At 42.2% G+C, this 20901-nt stretch overlaps 2 protein-coding genes across 6 annotated transcripts in view; one reads left to right on the top strand and one right to left on the bottom strand.

Moving 5' to 3' along the window:
- The window catches only part of LOC123970646 (unconventional myosin-IXb), a 56155-nt gene extending 36599 nt beyond the window's left edge, over positions 1–19556 (top strand). For 2 of the 5 annotated variants that reach the window (XM_046048809.1, XM_046048810.1), the window contains 36 exons: positions 325–425; positions 832–961; positions 1057–1146; positions 1501–1617; positions 1730–1864; positions 2293–2414; positions 2545–2686; positions 2816–3011; positions 3481–3556; positions 5748–5861; positions 6210–6249; positions 6424–6546; positions 6656–6736; positions 7054–7164; positions 7463–7588; positions 7697–7846; positions 7961–8121; positions 8278–9423; positions 9534–9609; positions 9774–9889; positions 10681–10796; positions 11473–11666; positions 11759–11866; positions 11981–12151; positions 12235–12276; positions 12386–12497; positions 12645–12718; positions 13529–13721; positions 13852–13980; positions 14262–14367; positions 14509–14640; positions 15576–15699; positions 15999–16049; positions 16953–17068; positions 17165–17304; positions 17800–19556. In XM_046048809.1, the coding sequence (XP_045904765.1) occupies positions 325–425; positions 832–961; positions 1057–1146; positions 1501–1617; positions 1730–1864; positions 2293–2414; positions 2545–2686; positions 2816–3011; positions 3481–3556; positions 5748–5861; positions 6210–6249; positions 6424–6546; positions 6656–6736; positions 7054–7164; positions 7463–7588; positions 7697–7846; positions 7961–8121; positions 8278–9423; positions 9534–9609; positions 9774–9889; positions 10681–10796; positions 11473–11666; positions 11759–11866; positions 11981–12151; positions 12235–12276; positions 12386–12497; positions 12645–12718; positions 13529–13721; positions 13852–13980; positions 14262–14367; positions 14509–14640; positions 15576–15699; positions 15999–16049; positions 16953–17068; positions 17165–17304; positions 17800–18356 (5718 nt within the window). In that variant the 3' untranslated portion in view covers positions 18357–19556. Of the gene's footprint in view, positions 1–324; positions 426–831; positions 962–1056; positions 1147–1500; positions 1618–1729; positions 1865–2292; positions 2415–2544; positions 2687–2815; positions 3012–3480; positions 3557–5747; positions 5862–6209; positions 6250–6423; positions 6547–6655; positions 6737–7053; positions 7165–7462; positions 7589–7696; positions 7847–7960; positions 8122–8277; positions 9424–9533; positions 9610–9773; positions 9890–10680; positions 10797–11472; positions 11667–11758; positions 11867–11980; positions 12152–12234; positions 12277–12385; positions 12498–12644; positions 12719–13528; positions 13722–13851; positions 13981–14261; positions 14368–14508; positions 14641–15575; positions 15700–15998; positions 16050–16952; positions 17069–17164; positions 17305–17425; positions 17478–17799 lie in introns of all 5 variants that reach the window. The other 3 variants (XM_046048813.1, XM_046048811.1, XM_046048812.1) reach the window with 3 other exon arrangements.
- faf1 (Fas (TNFRSF6) associated factor 1) overlaps positions 1–20901 on the bottom strand; it is a 1021784-nt gene that overhangs the window by 947716 nt on the left and 53167 nt on the right. The gene's annotated exons all lie outside the window — the stretch shown is intronic.

The raw sequence follows: 20901 nt of genomic DNA, 5'->3' as shown, positions 1-20901 counted from the left end.
ACCACTGAACAACCTTACAATCATGTTAATGAACTATAACCTGTTTGTGATTTGACCTTTAAGGTAATACTGTAATTCACTGTGAGTGGACCTTGCATTCATGAAGACTGTCAAGCTTCTGAATAAGCTGCCGTATACACTGCGCACATGTGTCCTGCATGTTAATGAAGCAGTCTTTGTTCTCTCAGTTTTTTTTATTCCCCTCTCTCCTCACCCTCCTTGCCATTCACCTCTGTTCTTCACCTGTTTGTGAGTCCATTTTGTGCTCATGCTGTCTTTTTCTCATATTTATACATCTCTTCTAACGTCTGTCTTTCCTTGTAGCAAAACTTTAAGATAGAAGATGAGGAAGACTTGCGTCATGACTTCGAAAGGCTGCAGCAGGCGATGGAGATGGTTGGCTTCCTTCCTGCCACAAAAAAACAGTAAGTGAATCAGTAACATGTTCAGTAATAGTGCGTGTAATTCAGGAAGGAGAAAGAATATTCTTCCAGACAGGTGGATGGGATTTGGATGAAAATTCATCCAGAAGTATTTTTCCAGGTTATTTTGGTCTGGTCATTGAGTCACATTACCAAAAATATCAGTTACAACAAAAAGACCCTTTTAGAGCACCAGCCACAAAATTAGCTAATGGGCTAATGTAACAGTTTATTAGAGACAGTGTGCACTGCACCACCATACAATGCTTCAATTCACTTCACTAGTTATTGATCAAAAACATATAAGACGGAAGAACAGCATGTGTAACATTGTTCCTGTATTTGTCATATGACTGTATTGTTGCAGTTGCTTTCACTTTATGCAATTTTTGTTGTGACTGTGTTGCAGGATCTTTTCTGTGCTTTCGGCCATCTTGTATCTGGGCAACGTGACCTACAGGAGGAAGTCGACAGGCCGAGACGAGGGGTTGGATGTGGGACCGCCAGAGGTCCTGGCTACACTCTCAGACCTGCTAAAGGTAACATGTCTTTGTTTCTGTATGACTCCATATTTCACTGTGTGTGGCGAATTACCTGTGTATGTCAGTATTAACCTGTGTGGGTTACCTCTCAGGTTAAAGAGGAGCTGCTGGTTGAGGCGCTGACGAAGAGAAAAACGGTGACAGTCAACGACAAGCTGATCCTCCCCTACAGCCACTCTGAGGTATGCACCAGCCATGAAGACGCCTCTGCGACTTGGCATTACTAAAATGGCGTCCAACTGCGCTCTAACTTATGTCTGCTTCTTCCTTATGCCTTTCTGCTTCTTTATTAATACCACACCTACAGTAGATCTTATTCTTTCTTGTCAGTGTGAAATGTTGTATTATATCCTCCTTTTTCTCTGTTAAAAAAAAAAAAAATCAGTTAAATCCTTCATTGATGTTTGCCTCCGTCAGATCGTTGTTGTAACATAAGTATCCTAATTCCAAAGCACATTATGAAATAGCGCAGTTATTTCTGTTGTTTTGAGTTTTCGTCACAATATGCCGAATCAACCCTGTCTTTCTCCCGTCAGGCTATCACAGCAAGAGACTCCATGGCCAAATCTCTGTACAGCGCCTTGTTTGACTGGATCGTGCTACGCATCAATCACGCGCTGCTTAACAAGAAAGATATGGAGGAATCTGTCCCAGTGAGAGACTCATCACTAAATGCTATAAATATTGTTACTCTCGGCAAGATGATTGTTATACATTCCCCTTCCTGCTCTTCTTTAGTGATGTGTTGGTGTTCCTGTTTTTCAGTGCTTGTCCATTGGTGTTCTGGACATTTTTGGCTTTGAGGACTTTGAGACCAACAGCTTTGAGCAGTTCTGCATCAACTATGCAAACGAGCAGCTGCAGTATTATTTCAACCACCACATCTTCAATCTGGAGCAGGTGAGCAGTCTTGTTTCATTGCTCCCACCCCTGCCCTGAGTCTGTTCTCTTCTCTGTGTTTATAATAACGACTGTTTAAATGGTGACTCATCCAAACATTTCCTGATCTCTGAAGGGAGAAAAGTATGCATGCAAGTTCATGTTAGTTTATCTTATCCTTCAGAGTTCTGGGTGTTGAGAGGAATACAGATCAAAGTTAAATTTATTGTTAAAATATTTAGTCATTTAGTCAAGCTTGACTGGGAAAACTGCTGCATCTTTTTAGCATATGCAATAAAAAAAATAAATAATCTGTTCTGGATCTGTTAGTCACTGTTTTGCATTTGAGACCAATCGGTTAAGTCATTCAGGTCAAAAGATCAACCGTGAATTTGCATGACTAGATTTCACCAGTGAGCTTATTCTCTGATATGTCTTGTCTCATCCAGGAGGAGTACCAAGCAGAGGGAATCACCTGGCACAACATCGACTACACAGACAATGTGGGCTGTATCCACCTCATCAGCAAGAAACCCACTGGCCTGCTCTACTTGTTGGATGAGGAGAGCAAGTAAGAACAGCTGCAGACAATGATGATGATAAGATGTCTTATAGCTGCGAGTAGGAATGACAAATTTTCTTTTCCTCTCTTTCTATTCTTCCTTCTTTCCTCTTTCCTTCCCTCTGTGCCTGTGCTCCAGCTTCCCCCATGCCACAGATGAGACATTATTGGCCAAATTCAAGCAGCAGCACCAGGGGAACAAATACTTTGTACCCACACCAGTCATGGAGCCTGCCTTCGTCATTCGACACTTTGCTGGGAAAGTCAAATATCAAATCAAGGTGAGGAGGACTGACAGCGATGATGTGAAGTAACATAAGCAAAAGAGTTTGAAACATACTGTAGTTGGTATATAATATATAACCTGATGGTGCCGTTTTTAATGTTCTTGATATATTCAACCATGGCAGGATTTCCGGGAGAAGAACACTGACCACATGCGTCCCGACATTGTGGCGTTGTTGCGGAGTAGCGATCGTGCATATGTGCGGCAGCTCATCGGCATGGACCCGGTGGCCATGTTTAGATGGGGCATCCTGCGCGCCACAATCAGAGGCATTGCTGCTTTTAACGAAGCTGGCCGCTCCTGGGCCGCCAAAACTTCAGGTACATTATCACTGTGTTAGCGTCAGGCCATCCCAGGTGAAATAGTCTTTAAAGATAGAATCTTAGAATATGTTTTTGTAGTTGCTGATACTATCTGAATTATGCTAATGCTAAACAAAGACTATCATTCTTGTTTCTTCAGTCAGAATTATGTTATAAAAGTAAAGGGTTTTCATTATAGGTAGATAGGAAATTTATCTTTTCTCAGGTAAGCACAGAGAGGAATATGGAGAAACATAGGAATTTTTTTGTTTTCCGTGCAATTCTTAATCCTCCAGACTATTCTGGTGCTCTCAGATGTAGCCCATTGACGTAGGAGCCTTTTTATGTGGATTATCAAGATTAAATAAAGTCAGGACAAAAACTAAAACAACAAAAACTGCTGCAATCATGTGACTTTTATCAACCGTTGTTCTACTTGAATACCTACTTATGATAAAAACATTGTGTGTTTGTGTTTTTGTTTTAGGTGTTGTCCGGCCAATCTCCAGAACTCCTTTAGGAGAGCTTCAGCGGTCCAATGCCCCTATAGACAGAATGTACAAGTAAGTAATGTACACAATTGAATATAAAACTATGAAACTTGTCTCACTTGTTTTTTGTGGTGTTTGGGCTAGTTTTCTAACAGTCAGATCTGTTTCCACTGGAGGAATCTGTAGCACCTGTGGATGTGGAGGCAGACTGTCAGTCCTGTTTAGTTTATGGTCAGTAACTCAGACAATCAACAGACTCATTGGTTAAAATTGGATCAATATAATATACAGCCTTCATAAACCTTTCCTCAACTTATAAACCTCACAGCAGCATATTTTCTGTTTGATGCTCATTGTTTAAGGTGAACGAAATCACCTACAAATAGTTGGTGAACTGTGGACCTCCACATTTATCCTGTGGTGCTGGATGAGATGAGGAAGGACAATGTCAGACACCTGAATTCTGTTCAGCAGGGTTACTGTAACTTATCCAAACTGAATCCATAAACACTGACAGTTTTTTGGATTCACCCTGACAGATGAATCCCCGTTCACCTCATCTCAGTCCCCCATATCCTCTCCACCTTTTGGTGACCCCGGTGTGTGCGGTTCTCTCCTTTCCCCTCCACAGACGAGCGTCTATGCTCGATTTCTGCTTTGATCACTCAGAGGAGCGCCCACTAGAGGCCTTTGAAGACATCTTTGCTAGCTATGAGAGTAAGAAGTAAGTGATTTGGTGGACAAGAGAAAGGAATGAAGACATGAGGCCAAGCAGGAAGGAAATATGTTTTAAATGGGGTAATAGATACTGGTTTGCTCTATTTTCTGAGTTTGCTCCCATCTAAAAAAGTATCTGAATTTTTTCTTTGCTGTTTAATATATTTTAATCCAAACCAATGTATCAAGTGTTTTTTTTTGTTTGTTTGTTTTAATCAAAGAAGATCTGGCTTGTCAAATGTCGCAATATCTGCTTCTTTAAATATAAAAGCAGAGGAAGTTCAATACACAGACATAACAGCACCGCAAAGTTGCCCTTTACTTTGTTACTTTCCCTCACTGTAATCCCCATCTTTTTCTGTTGCTGAGATAATCTCTCTCCCTCCTCACATTTATTATTCTTGCTATAGAGCACAGGAAGGTGTTTGTACTGGCCTACTCTGATTAGCCACCCGGATTACTTACATCAACTGTGCAGCTTTGGAAGCACGCTTGTATTCATACACGTACATAGGCCCCAAGTCAAATAGACAAAAACAATAGGGGGATCTTTCTCAGAATGGGAACAAACCCTGAATAATATTTTTGGATTCTTGGGCCCAATGAATCTTGACCTTATACCTCCTGCTTTCAGATCTAAAATTACTGGGTTGGGGGTTTTTTTTAGTTGTTTTTTTTTTTTTTTTTTACAGACGAGTACCTGAACTGAGTTCAACCTCTCAGCACATTGTTACCATTATTAAATCATCCAACCCCTACCAGATCTGCAAACACTGAGGTGTAGAGGTCAGATTCTCAGTGAATCATTTCACTGTATACATTGCCCATTCCTTCACTGCCTGACCTCTGTTCTCATAGACAGTCTTGGTAAGTATAGAAAAGTATTGCATGGACTAGCTCTGGGACACGGAACAGTTCCCAAATTAACCTCACCAGACCCAGAGTCCAGTGTAACACCAGTCCCCATTTAAAGGACCATAAATCCAGCAGCCTCACCACCAGTAACAACTTACAGTCACACAACCAGTAACAACCCCAGCATGGAAACAGACCAGCTACAGCTAGCTACATGGAACGTCATCTCAGCTCTGCATGTTAACTACCACAGTGGCAGTACATGCCCCAATCTCTCTTTTTGTGTGTGTGTGTGTGTGTGTGTTTTTCTGTTCTTAAAAGGGATATGGCAGCATGGTTGGGTGGTTTAGTGTGTCTTGTGGTTTTCATGTACATAAACATGAACAGTGGGAGAATACGAATATTGGGTTATTCTTCATGGATGAGCAGAGCATGAAGTCCCCCTTGATTTCAGACTTCCAGCCATACTGCAGTTTGTGTTCTTGTCTTGGGTAACTGTGGTGGTGGTGTGTTTTCATCTAAGGTGTCCTAACAGTGGAGTTCTATCACACTCCGCTTTATGTTTTTTTTTTTTTTCTTTCCTTCCTCCTTTTGTCGGATTTTCTCCTCCCTACTCCTGCTCCCCGTACTCCCCCTGTGTTTCCCTTTTCCACACTGGTTGTGTGTGTGTGTGTGTGTTCGGTGTGATTAGAGACATGCATGCAGAGATCATCAGCTCCATTAAGAACTTGCAGCTGGATGGTGAGGACCCTCGCAAGCTGCTGCAGTCCTGGGGTCGCCTCCGCTTCCCTCGACACGTCCTCCAGTGAGTCTGCAGACAGACCTGGCATCAGTTCTTCTCCAGATCAGTCCAGTCTAGTTGGCTCAGGCAGAACATGCTCCTATTAAACATCTTATCTCCTGCAGCAAACTCTCCCTCCTCTCTGTCGTCCTTACCTTCATTCATCCCTTGTCTCTGCCCGTCATTCATCCCATTTTCCAGGTGCAACGCCTGATTTCATCACTGACTTGACAGCGCATGAAGAAGTCACCCGTCCATACTAACCCGGCTTCACGCACTCCATCCACTACTTGTTCCATCCTCCTGAGTCAGGCCTTTAACGCTTCAGTCCCTCTAGCTCACCCTGCATCTTTTTTCTCCCCTTTTTCACAGGAAAAACAAGAGCACCAAACAGAGGCAGGTCATCCCCAAGGTAAACCCGAGTAAAGACCTAAGACCCCAACTTTAGGGGAAGATAAACTGAATATTTAGTGTTTAAAGTCATATAAAACAACTTGGTTGATTTTATTAGTTTGCCATCATTTCATTAAAATCATAATGATTGAGTGTAAAAAGGAAATGCATTAACTGTATTACTGCTGTGTAGAGTTTGCTGGATTCTCGGTCTCTGAAGTTCATTGTGAGCCTGACATTGCACGATCGCACTACCAAGTCTCTGCTCCACGTGCATAAGAAGAAGAAGCCTCCCAGCATCAGTGCCCAGTTCCAGGTAACATCACCTACAGCAGTTTGCACGTTACGCACAGAAACAAGCCTAAACACACCATTCCACCAGCAATCCTGAACATTCAGCAAATCCCTTTCCTCGTCTTCTTTAGACCTCTCTCACCAAACTCTTGGAGACTCTGAACAGAGCAGAGCCTTTCTTCATTCGTTGTATCCGCTCCAATGCTGAGAAGGTAAGACTCTGTTATTGTTAGTCATTTGTAAACGTGTTCTTTAATATCTCCTGTTCAAATCCCAAAGTTATCTTCCAGCTATGTTAAACCAACCTCTTTGCTCTTTTGCATAAAGACATTACTAGAATCAAAAAGAAAAGAAAAAGAAAGAAAGAAAAAATCAAAAAGTCTAAAGAATGACATTTTTCACAAAATATGCAGCCCTAATGAATGATATAATTCTTAAATATGCTGATGATGACCATTGTTTAATTGGTCAATATCTAAATGGTAAGAGAATAATGGACCATGCCTCTTGTGTCCTTGTGTATGAGCAGAAGGAGATGTATCTGGATGAGGCCTTGGTGGTTCAGCAGCTGCGATACACAGGAATGCTGGAAACCGTTCGCATCAGGAGGTCAGGCTACGGAGCAAAGTACACATTCCAGGTACTGTATAGTTCCTCCTCTTAATCCATGTGATAATCACACATAAAAATAATGTCACTTTACAGACACTGAATAAAGAAATATTTGGATGTTGAATAGAAGCTGATGAAACAATGCTACAAACACACCCAAAGGCAAGATCATTGTGCCATAATAATAAAAAATGATGATGATGATGTTGAGCACTGAACAGTTTAATATTGAGCATTAGGTTTTGACCATTCATCTGCCATATAGGTCCTCTCTTCAACAGTCTGTTCATTTCCTCTTTGTGTTAATTATTGTCTTATTCCTGCAGGAGTTCATAGAGCAGTTTGGGGCTTTGCTGCCAAAGAACGCCACCGCCTTTAAAGAGGACATCTCAGCATTGTTTGAGAAGAAGATGGGCCTGGACCCCACCACGTACCAGATAGGCAAGACTAAGGTACACCACTAAACTCTCCTGAGTTTTATTCTGCTAATAAATAATAAAACCGCATTTGCTCCCATTCCCTTCTGTGCATGTGAACTCCGGTGTGTTCTGTCTGTTCAGGTGTTCTTGAAGGAGCTGGAGCGACAGCAGCTTCAGGACACTCTGCACAAGGAGGTAATGCGTAAGATCATCTTCCTTCAGCGTTGGTTCAGAGCTCACCTGCAGAGGAAAGAGTTTCTGGACATGAGACAAGCAGCCATCTTGATTCAGGTAAGGGCTGCCATGCCAGTTTATTCATTCTGTTTGTTATATTCCCATGTTAATATTCAAGAGAGAACTAAAATATAATACTTGCATTTAATCCTGTCTTGTACTCCTGCTTAGCGTTCATGGCGCATGTATTGCAAGGAGGAGCAAAGGCGACGGGCAGCCACTCTGATCCAGGCTGTGTGGAGAGGGTACAGACAGAGATCCGAGATCCATCGCCAAAGACAGGGTGCTACCAAGATACAAGCTCTAGTCAGGGGACATTCAGCACGCAGAAGGTAACAACACAGAGACACTCAGATAGTGTGCCACTGTGGACAGTATATTATTAAAAGTCCAGTTCAGAACAAGCCAATTGGACAATAGGTGGTCATGCGATGCTCTTACGGCGTTTTAAAAAATGCATATTCATATTCATGCTTTGTGTCTTACAGGTGCCAGTCCATGCGTGAGGAGAAACGAAGAAAGGAGGAGGAGGAAAAAGAAGCTCGGAAGAGGGCAGAAGAAGAGGAAAGCCGGAGGAGGAAAGAAGAGGAGGAGGCAAGGAGAAGAGCAGAGGAGGAGGAGCAAGAAAGGAGGAGGATGGAAGAAGATTCAAGGAGAAAGGCAGAAGAGGAGGAAGCAAGGAGGAGAGCAGAGGAAGACGAGGCGGCCAGGAAAGCGCAGAAAAAGAGGGAGGAAGCAGAGAAAAGACTGGCGAGTGAGCCTCAAACAAGAGATGATCCAGATATAGAGCTGGTCACAGAGGAGACGCTGGATCAGAACCTCCCTGTCCAAAAGACAGAGGAGGAGAGGGGAGAGGAAGGCAGAGAGGTAAATACAAGCTCACATATAGAGGAGGAACAGGGTGAGAAACTAGATTTGGAGACCAACGGTACCCTGGCTGAGGCTGGACCACAGCTGGATGAGAAAGAAGAAGATGAGGATATGGAGAACCAAACACTAGGACAGTCAGATCCAAAACCTCCTCTGCCCTCTGATGGGGTCACCTGTAATGCACTTACACTCACATCTTCACATGAGGGGATGGATGAACAAGCTCCCTGCGATACCTTCACCCCTTCCAATGCTGAGCAAAAGAGAGCTCCAGCTATTAACAGGGGCCAGTCATCCAGGAGCCTGGAGAAGAGAGAGCAGAGGAGACGAAGAGGGCTGGAGCACAACCAGAGAGAGACCGAGCGAGCTTCCACCTCAGCCAGCAAGGATGAAACTTCCCCGCCAAAGAGCAAAAACCAGGAGACCTCTAAGTTAAAAGAGCGGGCCGACAGCAAGGAGCTGGACCAGTACACCTTTGTGGCCTGGAAAATGAAGGAAGACAAAGGGCCAAAGAAGGAGGCAAAAACTTCTCCTCCTTCTGCCAGTCCTGTTCGTCCGTCTACTTTGTCCCTGCAGCCTGCTGACCCTGTGCCCGAGAGAAACGGTTTAGGTGAGGGTGCTGGAGTGGTAACCCTACATCGCCGTCCTGGGGCGATTAAGGAGAAGCCGGAGAAGTGGAAAGGGAGGAGGAGTGATGGAGAATTCTCTGAGAGCACTAGCCCTCCTCAACCATATAACAGAGAGGAAAGGAGGAAAAAAGCACTGTATGTCTTCTATTCTGTTCATTTTCTCTGATCTACCCTCATGTTTGGTCTCTAAAATATAACTTTTTTTAAATATTAGAATTGACAGTAGATCTTCTGTTCACCTGCAGGAGTGAAACAGCTTCCGCATCGATTGACAGTTTGTCTCCAGGTTCTGAAGGGGCTGCTGCTGTTTCAGCCAGAGAGGTATTTTAAATGCTTGAAATGGGGAAATGCTTGTTTTAGAAGTTTAAATATAAACCTTTTGACAGTTGATATTTTACGTAACAATCATTTTCTGGTCCAGTTATTCACTAATATATGAATAGTAGTAATAATAATAATATAATAAATAGTTTTCTGTTCTGCAGATGATTTCCCCCTCAGAAAGCCATGGTGATGGCACAAAGGCAAACTCCTTCAGAAAGAAACACGACGGTTCTGGTCACCAAGACTCTGCACACTCCATCCCATCCACACCAGACAGGTACTGGACTGCACTGGATGCAGCAGGCATTCTATACATTTGTTTGAAAAGGAAATTATTGAGTGGGTACAGCACAGGACTGTGTGTCCAATAGGCGACTGTGTCGATAGTATCTATAAATAAACGTTCTGTGATATCATACACTGCTGAGGCAAAGAATTCACATCATCATCAGTTTTATGTTTACAATTACAATGTCTGCTTGAGTCAGACTGTTCATGGGAAAACTGTTTGTATTGTGTAATTAAACTATCCCCCGCTCCTTTTGTGGTGCTGCACGTTTACAGACGGAAATTTGGACAGAATTATCCCCCAAAATGGATTTATGTGCCAGAAAGGTGTGCTTAAGTCACTGGGCCAGAGTTTTTAATCAGACGGAGGCATCGGGTGAATAGCTTTGTTTTAATTTGTATTGTTGCTATGGGGACACTGCTGGAGCGGAGCTTGAATATGTGGCACTTTAAAAACAGACTCTTTCAGGATAATTTATTTTTGATGGTATTTAAAAAAAATTGGACATTAGCTATTTACTTAAATTATCTGTTTTGTCTGTTACCAAGCAACAATCCATGGGGTTACACACATAGTTACACAAGTCATATGACTTGGAACACACAACATGTCAGAAACACAAAAAACAAGCTATGCTGTTAGAAATGAATTGGGAGATATGACATTGTGTATATATGAGTCATTTTAGAGTCACACACAAGAGTTTTGCCTAACAATGTTTGTGAGTAGTCTTTATAGATAGATATATTTTATATTTGTATATATTCTGTGCCCTGCAGGTCAGGTGGTTTCTTCAGCAAGATTTTGAAAAAGCGGCCGCACAAGGAGGCCCAGACTCCAGACAACGGAGAGACGCTTGCTCAGATTCTCAATGAGAGGCCAACTGGAGGGGAAGGTAAATACAAACGGGGGACTGTTCAGTCTGTCTTTGTCAGCTTTCACAAGAATCAGGGGATTAACTGGAGCAGCGAGATTAACTTTAACCCCTAAAATTTGATTGGGTTTTTTTGGCGCATACCTTACCAAAAAATTACCAACCTATCACCCAACACAAACTGCACTATTTGCTGGACTGCTGCAGTCCACTTTCATCATACATCATGACATGAGAAATGGAAAGAAAACACAGGTGTGTATTATCACTGTTACTCTCAGGCCTTAACTAATCCTGCTGATTGCTTTCTGAAAAAATACTGACCCGTGCAGGAGCACACTCGCTGCCTACAGAGTAACTTTACTCCGGGTTCAAGTTTCTTCTGTGGTAATTTAGCGCACTTTACATTCTGCATTAGAGGTTTGAGTTCAGTTTAAAAAAGGAGGAGGAGAAGTAGTATGCGTTCACTTTTTCCTCCTGCAATATATGTTGCTTTTATGATGATATATTGGTGGTGGAACAGTGGATGAGACACATGCCTTTGGTGTGAGGGACCCGTGTTCGAATCCACTGTGAGACACCAACGTGTGCCTGAGCAAGACACTTAACCTAGTTGCTCCAGAGATGTGCGACCTCTGACATATTTAGCGATTTTAAGTCGCTTTGATGGTATAAAAACATTCTTCTTCCCTTTTAGCCCAAATGTCTGGACATCCATCTCGGCCTCTTTCCCAGCAACATGGGGACCGTGCTGGTAAAGGTTTAGGCCGGAACCCCACCATAAAGATCAGTCGTGCCACGCGGGTCTCTGAGAAGTGGAACGCCTCGCTGGATCGGGAAATCACAAACGCCAATGAGTTGCGGCACCTAGATGAGTTTCTGGGCAATCAGGTGAGTGATTGGCGCCCAGATGTTTACTTACTTAAGGAAATAATTTTCTCATTTACCCATGAAAATATTTTTTGTTTGTGTTCCCTTTATAGGTCAATGATTTCCGCTCCAGGGGGAAGCCTCTGTCAGCCACGGAGGCCATCTTTGTAACAGCCACCATGCAGTTCAGAGAGACAATCAAAGCCATGTATTCTCTCCCAGTGAGTCTGTCTGCAGGCACATAACGCAAACATAATGCATCCTGATAAGAGTTTTTTACTCACTCCACCCTCTCCTCTTCCTCATTTTCTCTCCTGCCCTCTGAACTATACTAGAAACCCACTATTGGCTACAAGGATCTGATGACAGGCTATCAAAACAAAGTGATCCACCTGGCGGGCGACAAGCAGAAAGGAGAGGTTCAACTTGTGGTTAACCTCTTCCAGTCAGTGCTGGATGGCTTCATCAGAGGAGAGATGAAGAAGGAGGAGGCAGAGCCTGCAAAGGTAAAATTCTTCATCATGTAGTCTGTTCAGTCTAAATATAAAAAAATAATGTACCCATGCTTATGATTGTCTGTGTTTTCCAGCCTGCCAAAGCTAGGAAAAAGAGGAGAAAAAAAGATAAAAGTGTAAGTATGCAAAGTTTTTTCCACCTAATTTTGTATCTGTATTTATTATAATGATTTGTAATTCAATACAGAATATGACGTCTAATCGAGTGAATGTCTGCCTTGTTAGATGGAGAGCCCCCTGGATCATGTTTTTGTCAACTATCAGGTCAACATTGTGCAGTCATGTGACCAGTGTAGTTCTTACATCTGGGGCATGGAGAAGGCCTACATGTGTAGCTGTGAGTTAACACCCTGACAAAACACAATTTCTTCTTTTATGGTTAATTGATTGGAATTTTCTTCAGATATTAAGAATAAATCTTGCATCATAACATAAAGAAACAAGTTCCTGTGCTGATTAATTTTTAAAATATCTTGTCAAACAGATTGTAAAATGGTGTGCCACAAGAAGTGCCTCTGCAAAATAGTGACTGACTGCTCCACTATCAGTGCCAAAAAGGTAGGTTCTTATTTTTAGAAATCACAGGCCTTAGGCCTTAATTAATGACATGCTTGTGATATGTAAGGGTTTGGAGCGAGGCAGGCCTTTTTACAGTATAGAGAGTTGATGTCCTACTTTAAGCTAGCCTCTATTCCACTAGGCACTTTTCTCATAAAGTCTGAAACATGGGACTTGTAGTTTTTTCTCTGTATTCTAAGATAAATGACTGACTATCACAGCACTAGCTGGTAAACATTTAAGCACCTCATTTTAACAAAGATGAAATTATTTTGTTAGGACTCAAAATGAGTCTTTGTTACAGACGCACTGTCAAGCCTGATGGGAACTGTAGCTGTTGAATGTTAACAACACAATCTGTCTTATATCTCTTGTTAAAATTATAAGGGGGTTTAAATTTTACTACAGTAAAGAAATGGATATATAGCTTAGGATATGGACAAACATTAAGTATCATGTTTCAGCTTTTCAAAAAGGCTGATGAAAGTAACCCTCTATGTCAAATTAGACAAAGAATGCTCGAGGAACAGTTAACGGAGAAGTGGGGCACTACCATCGCTCTCTATATTGCATTGCATCCAAATGTTGACGTATTATTTTATTAAGAAAGTTCATTCTTACACAGTATAGGGTCTCACCTGGTAATACTGTAGTAAAATCTTCCTTTATCATAGTTATAAGGAGCTATATTTCAACATCGAAAACGTTTTGAAGTGAAGCATATTTCCACGTATGTTATAGCTAGACTGTGGTGAGAGGACTGGTGGAGTAAACTTCTTACTGACGGCTGCTGTCTGTTTGAATCCACAGAGTGACGAGGACTCTGGTGGTCTGCACTTTGGGGTGCGTGTGAGTCATCTGGTCAGTGAGAAGAACCCAGTACCCATGGTGCTGGAGATGATGCTGGAGCACGTGGAGATGCACGGCCTCTACACTGAGGGCATCTACCGCAAGTCTGGCTCTGCCAACCGCATGAAAGAGCTGCACCAGCGATTAGAGACCGGTTAGACTCCTTCTAATTTACATTTACAGCTAACTGAAAAACACATCCAATTTCAGGCAGTGTTTTTTTAGTTGAACATACATTTAAACTCTGTCATGGCTCCTTTTGATTTTTCTGTTGGTGTGTTTAGACCCCCACCTGGTCTGCCTCGAAGACTATCCCATTCACACAGTGACGGGCCTGGTGAAACAGTGGTTGAGGGAGCTACCAGATCCACTCATGACCTTCACACATTACAATGACTTCCTGCATGCAGTGGGTGAGGAGGACATTCCCCACCAGGAGGCAGCATTTTACAATAGACAGTCTTTTCTTCTCAGTGTTTTCCCTCTCTGCTGCTGCGTCACAGACTGTTTAAGTTGCTTATGACTGTCTTGCTTTAAATGGCTAGTAGTTAGGGGAAACTAAGATTTGACATGCATGGTGGAAAACATTTATCAGTCATGATTAAAAATTAAATGGAGGCATTTTCAAAAATATTATTAGTGTTCATGGTCAGATATGGGGTTTCATTTATGATGTGTTTTTTCCTCTTGGTAGAACTGCCAGAGAAGCAGGAGCAGCTTCAGGCTATATACAAAGAGCTGGAAGAGCTTCCTACAGGAAACTTCAACACATTGGAGAGACTCATCTTCCACCTTGTCAGGTTGGAGTTCTCTCATTGTGATCATGACATAAATGCATCAAGGCAACTCCCCCAAAATGTTTGTGGTCCACACATACTACTCACTACTTTTTCAAGTGTGCAGCTAATCTACCCGCTAAAATCTAATCAATTTTCTTGCAGGGTGTGCAAAGAGGAGGCTCACAACCGTATGTCTCCTAACTCATTGGCCATAGTCTTTGCCCCGTGTGTCCTGCGCTGCCCAGACAGTGCGGACCCGCTGCTCAGCATGAAGGATGTTGCCAAGACGACCACGTAAGACTGTCATGAAAGCAAATTTACCAAAATCCGCTTTTTGCTTTTCCTTTATTTTGTACAAGGTCCCCGCGGCTCCTTCAAAGGTTTTAAAATAGAAAAAAAGAGAAATTACTACAGACTATAATAGCGTTCCAAAGTGTCTCTTGTCACAATAATTTGTTTTTCTTCATGGATTATCCATGTTTACCTCTCAGCGGTGCGCCTATGTAAGCTCGGCTGGAAAGTGATAGTTAAGGCATCGATTGGTAATAATGTGTATTCCTTTCTGTTATTTTAGTAGTTTATATTGAGTTTAACACAGCATTGCATGAGTTCACGTTCACAAACAGACACAATCAGTTCACCAAAAACAAGACATGTTCAATGTTAGTGCAGACAGGAAGCGTGTCCATACGGTGCATGAACGTGCCCAGTCAAATTTTTGGATTTTATTTACAGAAGACTGCGACAAATACTTATTTCCATCCATGTAGTTTTTGCATGCGGATGTGTAAACAGCCTGCATGTTCACTGATTGGGAATATGCAAAGTCATTCACTTGTGATGAAAATAAAACCGCATATGTTGCCAAACATGACATTGCATCATTCATTACTTTTTTTAATTGGGTTGAATTTGATATTAAATGAAGGGGGGAAAGGATACAATACATAAGGCTAATAGCAGAGACAATCAAACATAGAGCAACAGGTCAATGAGTCTTGTTAGTAGCATTTGTACATTTAAAGAGGCGCATCTCTTTTCTATCAAATAAATTGTTTTGAAACTTTAGGGTCTTAAATTATATATATGTTAAGGTCTTAAAGGGTCTTAAAAAGCATTGAACTTGACTGTTAAAATTGTCCAAGAACTGTGGTGTAGTGCATTGTTAATTTCACATACTGTATGTAACGCGTGAATAACCAGTTTGTTTGACCCTCCTTTCCCTGTAGGTGTATAGAGATGCTCATCAATGAGCAGATCCGACGCTACAACGAGAAGATGGAGGAGATCGAGCAGCTGGAGTATGCGGAGGCTCTGGCTGTTAACCAGCTCAAACTCAAGAGACAGAACACGGTGAGAAACAAAACGTTGCCTTGCTCTAGATCGTACAATTAGTGTGGTGTCAACACCATGGCAGCAACACAAAGTTTTAGATTGTTGCTCAGCCTCATGCCTAGATTTTAAGGAAAACCGTTTAATAATTTAAAAGGTCACTTATCCATAATGTCTTATTATATCGTACACTCAACAAGGCGTCACTAGTTAATAACATTTTCCTGCCTCGCTAAAATTGTACAATGGCCTCAGTGTCAGATACTGTTGTTTTTTAGGTTACGTGGGTAACATGGCCAATGTTCCTTGTCTCTCTTTAGCACTACTGGCATTTACCTCTCAGGTTCTCAGCTCCTTACAAAGGAGTGGTGGTATGTATCATCGAGTTCTCCTAGTACAGTAGATCTAGTAGTTGTAGTGTGTAGTAGGCTGCCATGTAGAAGTGCCTGTGCATGGCATGTTAAATGTGGGTGACGCTCTGGCTGTTTTTTTGTTTTGTTTTTTTTCTTCCCGTAATCCCTTTTACGCCTCCTTACTAACTGGTAATAGTTTGCATGTTGCTGTTTGCTATTATTCTTGTTCTCTTTATGAGATGACAAGATGGTTCTGGGTTGGTGTCATAACAATACACTTGTTGTCTTATTGGAAGACTACAGACTGACAAAAGTGTGACTTGCAAAGCTTGATGGTTATCATTCTTAGGTTCTCTTTTTGTGCTACTCCAGTGTCCCCTTATCTTATTCCATTTTTTTTTATTGGAGGAAGACCACAAAGCTCTGAAAGTCATGTTATATTTGTTGTTGAGTGGTCCGACATTTCTGGATTGTAGGGATGTGTCTTTTAACGTTTATCATAGCTCAAAATTATTTTTTTGCATATTTAAACCCATTAATCCAGTAATGTTTTGAAAGGGTGGATGTTGTAATGGGTTTACAAGCTTCTTTTACATCACAGCAACTTCTTTTCTCTACCTTTCTAAGTTATTCTGATTCACAGATGTGCTGCAAGAATGTGCAGATGCATGAATGCCACAGGCACAACCTGCCTCTTCTTTTTTTTCTTCACTAACAAATTCTGGAATTGGTTTCAGATTTGGGTCAAAGCTGTGTGTATGTTGTGGTCATTTATGTTTATTGTGTAATTATTGTATTCATGTATTATTATTGATTATTATGTAATCAATAATTCCATTTATATAGTAATTACACAATGGACTTTGGATTTTTACGTTGAGCTGGTTGAGGTATCAGTGTGTGATTTTCTGTCTTCTGCAGGTGCACGAGAAAGTCAGTTCAGATCTCAGCGTGGTCCCCGAGAACGAGCCTCTGGACTCAGACACTGAGGCTGAGAAGAACTTGGTGGAACGCATCAAGTCCATCAAACAGGAGAAGTAAGGATGCTTTCTGTTTTATTTCTCTGCCCACCCCGGTGTAGCACCCCCCTCCATTCTCTCATGTTGCTGCCCTCGTCATCTGTTTCTCTGCAGAGAGGATCTGGCCTGCCGACTGCCAGAGATGGAGCAGCCTGGTTCTGACCAGGAGAACTTGGACTCCGAAGCCTCGCTGAGCTCCGAGAGTCTTTTGGACGAGCAGCAGCGCTCCTCTGTTCACAGCTCAGAGCCCGAAGGTGAGCATTAAGGTTCAGCCTGGCCTTTCCATCCTTCTACCTGTTTCTCTCACTCCCCTGTGGGTTTCTGACCAGACCACGGGGCCGCTGGTTTGGGCCCTTCCTGTCTTTTGTGGTGCAGGTCTGGACCAGTGATGGTGATGGGCGGTGACGTCTGCTCTGTAACGAAGCAGGTTGGAGGAACAGCAACCGTGTTTGTGTGTTTGTGTGTGTGTTTGTGCACAGGTCTGCACACCCGTGTATGCATGTAGATGCACGTGTGGCACCGAAGCATGCTCAAACTTTATCCAAATTAATGAATTGAATATTTGGTAAATGCCCATTCAAATGTTTGCCAAATGGTGCCTGAACATAACGTTTGGTAGATAACATACATGGTTGCATGATCTTCCATTGGTCTTCACTCTCTCAGTATTTTTGTTTGAATCTAATAAGTAGCTTTGAGGAAAATATGTTTGTCTTCCTCAACTCTTCTTCTTTCCTCTTTCTCTGAAGGGCGAGGTAGCTTCCAGCGGAGGAGACACAGGCCAGTTGGTCCACCCAAATCATCAGACCTGGCCCAGCAACCTAAAGTCCCTGGTGAACGCACCTCTCTTCCAAACCTCACCCCTGCTAGCTCCACCTCCTCTGTGTTCAGCTGCGCTTCTTTAACCTCTGAATCCTCCAACGCCTCCTTCAGGCATCAGCTGCAACGCCGCAACCCCGTCATCCCAGACACAGTTAAACTCCCCCCAGGCGTCCTCACCCTGTCTGCAGTCGTGAATCCAGCTCAGACTCATACCCCTCTGGGAAATCAAACATTAAAGTACTTGATCAAGAGAAGAGAGCAGCCTGGCCGCCGTAAAGACAGCACCCAGTCCATGTACATCGACAGCCAAGAGTCTGACCTGTTGTTGCATTTTTCCTCCTGCCCTCCCTCCGCTTCCACCTCCTCGGCATCCATCTCCACGGTCACAGCTTCTGCTCAGCAACAGCACCACGACACACAAGCCTCAAAGGGCCAGAGACGTTTTTCTGACCCAGACATACCTTACATGGAAGATGATGTCTGACCGGGGCAGAATATAGTCAGACTAATATAAATGACCTACAGAGTTGCCACAGATGACAATGATGGATTGGGGCCAGGAGATGAGAAGAATCACAGTAGAGGAACACAACCTGTACATTTAAAGGCGAGATGATGAGATGTGCATTATGCATGGCGAGTCTACAAAGTTGGACAGGAGCGACACAAAATGGAGGCTGTTCCAGTTGCTGTCGTTAGTGGGAACCAATCAAGGAAGTGTAAATGTGTCTGAAGTCTTGTTGCCAAGCACCTTTTCTACCATTTTAATATATATATAGTGTTTACTGTTGATGAATTCAGTTGGGACAGAGGTGTGTTTTCTGTAGCCTCATAACGATGGACCAGCCATTTTGTTTTGTTTTTCTCCTGTTTTTTTAAAAACACATTTGTGCTAATTTGGGGAAATAGTGCAGGTTCCAGCCACACTTTTCTTAGTTGTCCTAATGAGCAAAACATGCTCACTGAAATGTTAGCTAGTGCCTTGGTAATGTACAGTAAGTTGACAGAGTTAATTTCTCATGTCATCTGCTTCCAGAGTGAGTGAGTGAGTGTGTGGGGAGAGCTGTGGGATAAAGAGAGGTTGTCTCAGACTTGTTTATTGTACTGAACCGACACAAGACATGTTTGAAACAAGGACCTAAATGTGCAACTTTTGTATAGGGGCCTTGTCACAACAGCTGCAATGGACAACAGTGTCTTTCCGCATTTACCTTCCACCTACCGCACAAAAAAAACACACAGATAGGAAGTCATCGCCTCACATAGCAAAGGGAAGCGGGAGCCGCACACGCCACTTTTTCTTCTTTTGAAACAACAAAAACACAAACCCAGCCTTGACGCGACAGCCGTGCCATGATGTCTTCAAAGCCCGAAGCCCTTGAACTCACTTGACCCTTTTCTAAAATGAACTTGGCTTCACTCAGCTGTACCGAACCTGCCGTTCAAAGCAAACAGTCCTACAATGAGCAGGTCCTGCTGAAGCACAGCTCTTGGTCAACCTTGTATAAAATGTAATACTAATGTTCCCCTCTGACTGCTGTTGAATGATGTCTGTTAGTTTGTCTGGAACTGTGAGGACGATGTTCTGATGTGTAATGTGTAACAGTGTGTGGTTGGGACTGAATGACGTGAACTGTAATAGTGATTAGTATTAACATGACAATACAGAACGGGATGCTTGTAACGTCTGCTGCCGTGTGTTTTGATCAGGAACTCCTTTTGATACACTAGGTGAGAAAAAGTCAGCTTAGTTAAGGGAAGAATATGCAGGTTATGTAGTTTTTTTTTGTTTGTATGTTTTATGTAAACTATGAACCATGAGAGTTGTGAATTTTCAGATTAACAGATGCACTTCACCCATTATCGCCAGTATTTTGACAAGAAATATAAATGTAGTCAGTGACAGATTAATTAAAAATGAATTGATTTGCTTTAATTGTTGTATTTAGACAGAATAGCAGCACCTGAATGTTACTTAAGTCTTGCAGTTTTTACAACATGGATATTTTGTCACACAGGAAATCCTTTGCTAATTGTAGTAACACGAATGCTGCTGTTGAAAGTATAGATAAAGACGAGCTAAACAGTTATGTTGAATCAAAAGAAATAACCTCAGGATGAAAGCCTTTGCTGTTTTTAAAGATCTTCATCTTCATTCAAAAAATTGTTAGAGCTATCATCACATTTTCTTTTAAAAATAGATCTTCTTATATTAACTATAAACTAAAGCTTTGGCTGTTTAAATGTTCACTTTCACTGTTCCCAGTGAAGCTGCAGCAATGACTTGATAAACCTGAGGTCATCTCAAAGGTAAGTAGAGTTGTGTTTTAACAGGAACAGTTCAAGGACTCCATTTAAGTTTAGTCATATAGTCCACGTGGAATCGCAACCATCATGGCTGCCTGCTGTGATGCTCAGCTTTCACACAATCACAACACTGACATTGTCTTTGGCAGGTGAACTCCTACAGGAAAATCCACAGCCATTTGAAATTATATACCAACTTCAATGAAGTTTTTGTAAATTGTTTTTGATTTTACCATGACCTGGTGGAGAATAGACAAAGCAAAGAAAACTGTATCTACATAGTGCATATTTCACGCACAAGGGGGAAATGTGTGTATGTGCGTGTTTCACAGGTGTTATTATTCAGTACAATAATGACCTCCTAAATAAATGAAATGCATGCAGTCTACAGTATATACACAACTGTGGAATCTCAGATCCAGATATCCGTTAATAATAAAACTCGTCATGTGGTGAATAAAAGAAGAAAACTATGAACACATTCAGTCCCTGTCAGTAAGTGTTACACTGTGTTTTTAGTATTGCTTCATACTGCTTTTGCTGAAGGAGACTCAGATGTGGTTGAAAGCTCTGAGCTAGTGAGTGTTGGAGGTAAGAGGTGAAAAACAAAACTGGACATGGAAAAGCCCTGAATGGAATAAATCTCCTAAATGTTATTTTCTTCTATGTGCTTTGCATTACTGCCTTCTTCTGGATTTAGTCCTCCGTGTACATTTTATAAA

Source organism: Micropterus dolomieu, linkage group LG05 (assembly GCF_021292245.1).
Source record: "Micropterus dolomieu isolate WLL.071019.BEF.003 ecotype Adirondacks linkage group LG05, ASM2129224v1, whole genome shotgun sequence".
In the NCBI taxonomy this organism is placed as follows: domain Eukaryota; kingdom Metazoa; phylum Chordata; class Actinopteri; order Centrarchiformes; family Centrarchidae; genus Micropterus; species Micropterus dolomieu.
Note: the sequence above shows the minus strand (reverse complement) of the source record. Positions and strands in the feature narration are given on the sequence as shown.